The sequence below is a fragment of the Nicotiana sylvestris genome, chromosome 6 (assembly GCF_000393655.2).
Source record: "Nicotiana sylvestris chromosome 6, ASM39365v2, whole genome shotgun sequence".
Lineage (NCBI taxonomy): Eukaryota > Viridiplantae > Streptophyta > Magnoliopsida > Solanales > Solanaceae > Nicotiana > Nicotiana sylvestris.
Window position 1 is genome coordinate 64,227,414 of NC_091062.1, and position 9,514 is coordinate 64,236,927.

The 9,514-nt window shown below is 35.8% G+C and overlaps 1 protein-coding gene across 1 annotated transcript; it reads right to left on the reverse strand.

Annotated features, from left to right (window-relative positions):
• Nucleotides 1-275: 275 nt before the first annotated feature.
• Nucleotides 276-5,470, reverse strand: LOC104244181 (protein SUPPRESSOR OF GENE SILENCING 3). The gene is made up of 6 exons (XM_009799542.2): nucleotides 5,340-5,470; nucleotides 2,941-3,961; nucleotides 2,261-2,555; nucleotides 1,902-2,146; nucleotides 979-1,136; nucleotides 276-600 (listed from the first exon to the last, which is right to left on the reverse strand). Exons 2-6 carry the CDS (start codon nucleotides 3,940-3,942, stop codon nucleotides 393-395), a joined length of 1,908 nt encoding a protein of 635 aa, XP_009797844.1. The 5' UTR covers nucleotides 3,943-3,961; nucleotides 5,340-5,470; the 3' UTR covers nucleotides 276-392.
• Nucleotides 5,471-9,514: the final 4,044 nt, after the last annotated feature.

Below are 9,514 nucleotides of genomic sequence, written 5' to 3' on the forward strand. Positions count from 1 at the left end.
TGTAAAAATCTACAAAGAAAAGGTGGAACAAGCCAAATTCATGTTGAGCAGGACTTGGGCCACTCCCAATATGAAATTCAATCCCCCTACCCAAAAATGAAATCATGCCGAAGCATTACTTATATAGGGTAGAGCAACTGGCCGCTCCTCACTCACAAAAGTAGCTTGTGGCAAGCGTCATCAACGAACCTAGTCGGTCACAAGTAATAATCATACCGTATAAGTGGTCAAACATAAGGTGACAGAGGTTTTCACAACCCAAAAACAAATAAAAATGTCTGGAAGTGCAACGTTAGTTATAGACTAATAAATTAGTTCAAAGGTATTTGAATACAGCATCCCAATTTCATCAGAAATTTAAAGCAACTATATTTGTTCACATGGAGCCATTGCTATTCAGATTGCTTTGGGGAGTACTTCTCCATGAGCTTAGCCAGTTCGAAGTCAAAATTCTTCTCAAGTTCAACCTCCTCTTCCCAGTATTTGCGTCTCAATGCAGCTATCCTATCTTCATGACTTCTCATCAGATTCTCCCTCTCTTCCACAAACTCTTCCATTTCCTTGTCCTGAAGTTTGATAAATTTTGCAACACGCTCTGCCCTGAAACGCAAATGATACATAAGGAAAATCTCAAAGAATATCCATCAACCACCATTAGTGTGGCAAACCTACAGTTTCTCAAAAAGAATGGGGATACATTAGTGTGGCATGGAGGTTTCTGAAAGCATCAATGTTATAGATAAATATGTCAAAAAGCTTAATATCAGGTCTAGATTTCCCTTGCAACACACAGAGAGATCAAATGGAGTAGCCACTAATTTTTCATGCTGTGAAAACCAAATGGGTCCTAACAAACTTCTCCATAACACATAGCAGGGGATTAACAAGATCTGGTTTATCTGATGTAGTTCCAGATGTAACACAGCATAGCTACCAAACTACAGGTACCGAAATAAAGCCTTCACAAGAACATTTTACCTCACACGATGATCCTCAACCGAGGAAGTATTTGCATTAGATTGTTGGACCATCTCACGCTGCTCCTGTTGTACCTTTTCAAATTTGTCCTCCTCAGCAGTCCTGGCATCATGAATTATTTTGATCTGATCCTTGAAAAACTGTTCTTGGTACTCCATCTGCAGAAAGTATAACTATATGATTCAGATTGTATGTAGAGAACAGAAATTAAGGTAGAGGACAACATTCTAAAAGCACAAGAAAGGGTTGATGGCTGCTTGCTCCCCAAAAAAGAAACACAAAGGATGTGAAAAAAACAAAATCGAAATGCAGAGGGAAAGAAAGTTTTGACTAAATGAATGTCAAGCAAGTCAGAAATGTCCTAGTGCCAGTAGTAGCAATTCTAGGACGTGATATGTGCAACATACAGACAAAGTTCATCAAACATTCATTAACACCACTATATGGAATTTAATACCAGAAATTACAAAGAGTTAATATCAAGGAATATGTCATTTAAATACATGAGGAGGTCCCCCAACAGGATCCTAGTCAAACAATGAACACCATATCCTCCCTACATTCAAATGAAATCCATTATCATTTCTTATCCTAGAAAAGGAGATAAATAATAGCATCACGATAAACAATAGCAAAATAGACGGACAAACAAAATAAGGATGAAATGACTCAGAAAGCACGCTTTGTATAAACAGTCCCTAATTAAATACAAGCATCTTCTTGAATCGAGATTAAAGCTAGCATAAACTCAGTAGATAAGATATTGCACTTCAGTGAATACACATTAAGAGCCTATTCTACATTTGAACTCAGCAAGGCACCGTCAAGGTCAGTTACTGCAGCCTTTAACATCTCAAGGTTTCATAATAATTGATCAAATGGTGAGCAAGTAACATTTCCATATCTGGCATTTTCTTACATACCTCTTCCTTGATTTGTTCATGGTGCATTTTTGTTTTCAATCTGACAATCTTGTTCTCTTCCAATGTCTGACGGTGCTTTTCACTCACCAGAGTGAGAGACTCTTCAAGAGCTTTAGCCTGCTTCTGGTGTTTAGCAGCTTTGTTCTTGAACCAGTTTAGCTGTTGATTATCCTCCATCATCTGCTTCGCTGGATTTCCAACAGCTTCCTGGTATGACCTCATCTCGAACTTCAACTTTGATTTCCCTATAAATCCCACACAGCAAATCAAACTTTAATCAATGTATTTGTTACTTACAGGGAAGATCAGTGTTCTCCGAAGTACAACAGTTTGTTCAAAAAGAAAATAATCACAAATACCAGGTGAATGCTGGTTAAAGCTGTCTATGTCTCTTTTCTCTGCCATGTAACCATAAAGCAGACGCTTCCCCCCTGAATAAAAGCGAGCTGTACCGCGTTCCCATGCGTCTCTGTCTCTTCCATTTTCAGAAAAATGCTCACGCAGACGGTCAGCCTCAATGTATCCCACGGCAGAGGCCTCAAAAATCAATACACTCATGCCACGATGGCCTTGTGGACCATATGAATGTCGAGCCTTGACAGCAGCATAAGAGCTAAAAGACTCAAGCAGCTCCTGATTTCCCATTCCAATCCACTGAGAAATGCGGCTCAGACAGACAGAGAGAGAGAGAGAGAGAGAGAGAGAGAGAGATACGTATTAGACATTAAGCCAATAAAGTGTTAAATAAAAAGTATATCAAGTACTCCCTCCGTTCCGATTTATGTGAACCTGTTTGATTGGGCACGGAGTTTAAGAAAAAATAAAGACTTTTGAAATTTGTGGTCCTAAACAAGTCAAAAAGGGCCCAGAGTATTTGTGTGGTTATAAAAGCTTCTCATTAAAGGTAAAATTGTAAAAATTGTAAGTTTAAGCTAAATTGTTACCAAATTTAGAAAGGGGTCATTCTTTATGGAATGTCCAAAAAGGAAATAGGTTCACATAAACTAGAAGAGAGGAGAAGACAAAAATCATCATCTACCTTGTCATTTTCATCTTTGTCATGCCTCGTGTTCATGATAATCACCATTGGTGGCCACACTATTTCTTTATCTTTAAACTCTATGCCATCCCATTTTCCATACACTTCACCTGGAGGTACAACAGAAGTACCTCTCTCACGCAGTTCTTCCTCCAAAAGTTCAGCAAGTTCTCTGTGTATTTTAACCCTTACTCCTTTCGTTTTTGCATGGGTCATCAGTGACTGCAACCCTGTAAACCACTCAATTGCACCTGGACCACCTTTGCATGCAGGGCAGTGCCACTGTCGTTCAGGATTATTAATCTCAGTAACAGTAAAACTTTCAAGAGATTCGAAAAGTTCTTTGAACCAACGATTTTTCTGGCGCGTCTCATAACTCATTTCAGCCACATCTGAGTCAAATTCATCACTCCGAAGGTCATCATCACTTTCATCAAGAAAATCTGATTCATTATCCTCGCCATCATGTTCACTGCCCTGAACATCATTAGCGACAGGGGAAGCATCTTGGTCCTCCTTCGGATCAGTTGAGGCAGCTCTAGCAGACCAATCCCATCCATTCTTCAGAGCAGGAGGAACTGCAGCAGGTGAAGGGGTGTAGCAATTACCAAAACCTCCGTCAAATAGCTGCGGCCTGGAGTTATCTCTGCCAGCAGGTTTTCGAGGATCAATAGGTGTAGACCAGTTATTCCTAGAACCCCTTCCTGGTCCAACATTGTTACGCATGCCCAATTTCTGAACGACATCTGGATGACCCCACGCTTTGGTATTCTGGTTTCCCCAAGTTTTCGGACTGGGATTCTGAGGAACCCATTGCTTCCCAGCACTGCTTCCACTCTTGTTCTTAGATTTCCTAGCATACACTTCCCATCCATCATTTTGTTCAGAGTTAAAGCCCATATCTCCAACACCTAGACTTATCTCATCAACCGTTGGTGTAGTTGTTTCACAGATAGCTTTCTGCTTTGCTGACGACTTCCCAACCCCTTTGCTGGAACTCATCTTTGGATGAAACTGTGAGCTGGAAATAAACACATATGATATGGTGTGATCATAAATAACATTAAATCACCGTTTATCATCAGTGTCAGAGAAACAAGAAAATAAAACATAGCTAGCGTTTCACTGACATTGCTTCATCACATGCAAATGACATGCATGGCTGAGAATTAGAAAAAATAGGGTAAACATAAACAAATATACACTTGGTGACGGGGGTATAATGTCTAATAACCACCTAAGTCCTTTCCAATACACACAGATACCAGCTGATATAAAATTGAACAGTTAATAGTCAGCAGACAAATAGTAAGGCTTCAAATTAGCATATCTAGAATTGATGTTTCTCAAGGACCAGAAGGAAGATAATCAGGGAAATAAATCAAGGAAAAAGAAAATGCAAGTTCACTTGAAGAGCACAAACCCCAAAACATAAAGTGTAGTGCATATATGATGCCAAAGTACCACTTCTAATGGCCAACTAGAAAATGGCGAAAATGGGTTCCCAACTGGCTCCATTCATGCCCATAACTAAGAGATAATAACCAGCATTCTACGAACAGAACAAGATTAATAATATAAATAGAAGAGGCCAACTGGCTAACTGATTTGTAACCTATATAGATTATCATTGCCTCCTCTCCTCTACGAACAGAACACAGAAAAGGGAACAAAGGGCAATGGAAACCAAACACAAAAGACACTCACTTAAGCCAATTCAATTCAAATCTAAAACAAATAATGAGATATTAAACACTCTATCTTCAAAGATCCCCTATGTTCTTCACAAATTAAAATCAGCATCTATTTTACACAATTATTCTAGCTGCAACAGTCCTAAAATAGCTGTCAAATTTCTCTTCCTCAAAATCAAATCAAATATATATGGTTGGTTTCCCCGAAAAGAATAAACCCATATCCAATGTATGTAGTTCCAAAAATTGGCGAAACAGTTTAAGCAATAGTATTATTTTCAGACCCGTTTTATGATAAGAGAAGGGTGGTGAAAATTGAAAACCCTTCTATCAAAAGTAACATTATACATCTATCCTATATAACGCAGAAGAAGGGTCAAGGCTATTAACAAGAACATTAAGAAAAACCCCATTTACTGAAATATCAAGAAACTCAAACCCTGGAAAACGATAACACACACACACACACTACATCTTTTCTTGTTTATATAATTTTGTTTTCAGAAAAATGCAAAGAAAGTGAAAGGCATGAGTGTAATCACATAAGCATGAATTAACCAGAAAAAGAAAAGGAAATAGAAAGAATATTGGAATCAGGGTCTCTTTATGATACAAAATGCATTAAAAACCCACCAGTTTAAAATCAGTAAAAGGGTTTAGGGTTTTGGTCACAAAGGAGAAAATCAAGAAATAGGGAAAACCTACCACTGGGCTTCGCCGGAGAAAATGATCGCCGGCGGAAGAAAGTGTAGAAGCAAAGTTGGCTGGAGAAGGAAGACAGTGAGAGTGCGGGCTTAGCTGATCTTTGAGTGGGAAGGAAAAGAGGAGCCCAAGTTAACGAAAAAAAAAAAACGCGTTAATGAAAAAGGACTACTATTGTACCATGTCTAGTCAGAGTGTGACACCTGGTATTGTACTCCATACTAATATTGGTAGCGGTAGTGGGAAAGAATAAGTTTGGTTGACAGAGAAATTAATTATTTGGGTATTAGTTATTTAACTCTTATGTGGGGATAAAAATAATTAACTTTGGGATACTTCGGATTCTACCCCAATTAATCGTGCAATAAACTTATTTTAAATTTAATTTTAGAATTAATTATCTTTTATCTCGTGTAAAACGAGTTAAAAATAAAATCATATCATTAAAAAAATAATATTAATCAGATGATTATTTTATGTTAGAGGCTCGTCCAGTATTACGGACAGACTAATAGTCTATTTGGCCAAATTGAAAAAATCAGCTTATTTTAAAAAATACTTTTTCCAAAAGTGCTTTTTTAAAAGTCTTTCAGAGAGTTGCCCAAAATATTTTTCAGATTGATTAGCCAAAATCAGATTGATTATTTCAAAAATAATTTGTGTTTGATCAAGTTTTTCAAAAAGTGCTTTTAAGTATCAAATTACGAATAAGGACCAAAACGATTTACTTAATGGTTAATGTTATAAGTAAATAAATAATATCAAAAAAAAAATTAAACTTTTCATTTTATTTAAGTAGAATATAAAAATAAAATTAAAAAGTACTTTAATTTTTTAAAGCTGATTTATATATATTAGAAAATCATTCAACAAATATAAAAGCAATTACCCCTGAAGTCACTATTTATTAGGAAGTTATTCTAAAAATAAGAAGAAACACTTATACATTAATATCCTAAGTATTAGGTCTAAAATAAGTAAGATTATTTTGGTATATATCATATTTTATTAAGGATATTTTTTATAAGAAGAAAAGTCAAAACTGTTTCTGCTTCTGCTTCTAGGGAGAAACTACTTTTTTGTTTCTCAGAAACTACTTCTAGTTCTTCCCAAAAATACTTTTTTTCTACCAAAAATCTTGGCCAAACCGGGAAAAAAGTACTTTTGGCATTTTTTTGGCCTTTGGAAAAATTTGGCCAAACATGCTACAAGTAAAACTAATACGTAATACATTAATTAATGATGTTGCAATGTTTAATGAGAAAAAAAGGATGGTACTAACGAGACTTGTGTAGTGTAGTGAGATTAAAGACTAAATATTCATACGAGTAATTAGGGGTGTACATGGACCGGGTTGGTTCGATTTTTATCAAAATCAAACCAAATCGACTATATCGCTTTGGATTAGTCCAGTTTTGTCGGGTTTTTTGTTACCTAAATATTATTTCAATCTTACTTTGTTAAATTTATAGATAAAGCTTTGATAAGTGAATATATGTTTAGTAAATATGGAAAAAATTGACAAACATATGATCTATTAAAATATTCTAATGGGAAGAATTTTTTTAGTAACACATGAGAGTTATTTTCTTAGTCGTCTGACAATAATATTTCGTTAATTTACGCTTTCAAGGTTAATACATGAGAGGATCCCAAATATTTCTACATTTTCTAAAGAAAAATCACTATAAAGTCTTAAAAATATAAATAAAATTTATATATTTATATGTCGGTTTGGTTCGAGTTTTTTTACTCAATACCAAACCAAGTCAAACCAAACCTAATCGAGTTTTTTAATCAATTTGGTTTGGTTTTTCAGTTTGGTGCAGTTTTCCGATTCGGTATGAACACCCTACGAGTAATAGTAGAATTTATGTCAAAGTGGTTAAAGAAATTTCGTGACTCCAAAAGTTGCTCATTAATCTTTGGTTCATAAATCTATATATAATTGCCCGTGAAAAATTGGTGGAGTTATTATAAGCAAAACTAGGATAAATAATTTGAGTACTTATAGGTAACACCAAACTTAAGATAGTAAGTATCTATATGGTGTTTTATTCCCTAAATAGATTATGACAACTTAAAAAGCAATCAAACATTAAATGATTTTTTGCAATTTTTAGTACGATTTTTTGGTTTGAACACAGAATAAGTAATAGAGTGTTTGAAACTTTGAATGGAGACTCTAAACTAATACTATGCCAAACGAGTTCTAAATGTGCCCGCTACGATAAATTACAAAATTATGTAGTGCTGTATGATTTTTTAATAGAATTTTGATCCTGAAATCTTTTCCACAGATAAGCTAATTTGAATCTTCCTATATGAATTATTTTGATACTCAATCATAAATGTATCTGGTGCAATATATGCACCCATCATTTAAGAACCAGGAAGCACAAGAATTGCTCAGTTGAGTAACATGTCGAGCTTTAATGTTCTTATTACTTAGTTGAAGTTGTTTCTTATTCTACTATAGATCATTCTAGTTGGTAAAACTGAAATAGAATGATTGAATAAAGGGATGTGTAACGATCCGACTGGTCGTTTTGTGTATTTAAGCCTTGTTTCCCTTTTGATGCTTTCTGTAGGTGTATTTATGGTTTTATGACTCGTGAGGATGGTTGGTTTCATTTCGGGTAGGTCTTAGATTGATTTGGATCGACTGGTTCTTAGTTTGGAGGCTTAAGTTGGAAATGTTGACCGAGGTTTGACTTTTTTGAAAACGATCCCGGAATGGTATTTTGATAGTTCCAATAGGTTTGTATGGTGATTTTGGACTTAAGTGTAAGCTAGGAATTGAATTCGTAGGTTCCTAGATTGAATTGCCTCTTTTTGCTAAAGGTTGTCAATTTGAAAGTTTAGAAATTTTCTAAGTTTGACCATAGTTTGACTTTATGGCTATCGAGTTTGAATTTTTGTTTTGGGAGTTGGAATAGGTCCTTTTGTCAATTGAAACTTATCTGCAAAGTTTGGTGTCATTCCGAGTTGGTTCGGTAGGATCAGACGCTTAGTTGTGATTTTAGCGATCCTTGAGTTTCATTATGAATTCTATGCGTTTTGGTATTCGATTCGTAGTTTTGGATGTTATCTCAGTATTTTGGGTTCGCAAGCAAGTTCGTATAATATTTTTAGACTTGTGTAGATGTTTAGTGTGAAGGCCCAAGGGTTCGGGGTGAGTTTCAGACGTATTTCGGATCAGTTTGGACTTGGTTCAGGACTGCTGGTGTGCTGGTGTTGTGGTTACCGCAATTTCGAACACTAGTTCGCAATTGCGAAGAAGGCAGGGGGTGTCAGGTGTCACAAATGAGATGCTCTTATCGCAATTGCAAAGGTGGGTCATTTCCTAGGCTGGTCGCTTTTGTGACATTTTGGTCGATTTTGCGACCTGGGCAGACTTCGCAAATGGGATATTTGAGTTGCATTTGTGACATTCCCTGAACTTGTCAGGCAGGCAATTGTGATCCTTTTATCGCATTTGTGAACCTTGGGTCGCATTTGCGACTTCTGCAACAGAACAAAATAGTGGGATTTTGGGACTTGGTCTCATTTTATCACATTTTGGAGCCCTAGACTCTGTGGAGGCGATTTTAGGAGGAGATTTTCATACAAAACTATTGGGTGATTGATTTTGACTAAATTTTGATTATATAATATAATTATTTATGAATTTTAACATCTAAACCATGAAAATTGAAGAGAAATTTTGGGGTTTTTTTTTTACTATATTTAGAAAAATAAAAAATTGAGTTTTGAGAGTCAAATTGGACTCGAATTTGAAAACCAAATACATATATGGACTCGTGGGTTATGGGTAGTCGAGATCTACCCTTCGACTAGGGTTTGACCGGGCGGGCCTAGGGTTGATTTTTGTTGACTTTTCATGAATTGTGTGAAGATCTTAACTTTATTAATCAAAATTGGTTTCTCTTGTATTGTATGATATATTAAGTCATTTTTGTTAGATTTGAGGTGCAGAGGTAAATTTTAAAGGAAAAGCATTTTTAGAGTATTGAATTGGCTTAATTGAGATAAGTATCATGCCTAACTTTGTGTGAGGAAAACTTTCTCTTAGGATTTGGTCTAATTGCAATATTTTGTGCTATGTGAAATGATGTGTACATAAGGTGACGAGTGTGTACATAGGCGTATGTGTGTTAATTGACCGGATTAGACCT

Coding starts and splice junctions, on each gene's coding strand:
- LOC104244181 (XM_009799542.2), bottom strand. CDS start 3,942: ATGAGTTCCAGCAAAGGGGTTGGGAAGTCGTCAGCAAAGCAGAAAGCT. Junction 2,556..2,940: donor ACAAAGATGAAAATGACAAG/GTAGATGATGAT, acceptor CGCATTTCTCAG/TGGATTGGAATGGGAAATCA. Junction 1,137..1,901: donor ATGAACAAATCAAGGAAGAG/GTATGTAAGAAA, acceptor TACTTTCTGCAG/ATGGAGTACCAAGAACAGTT.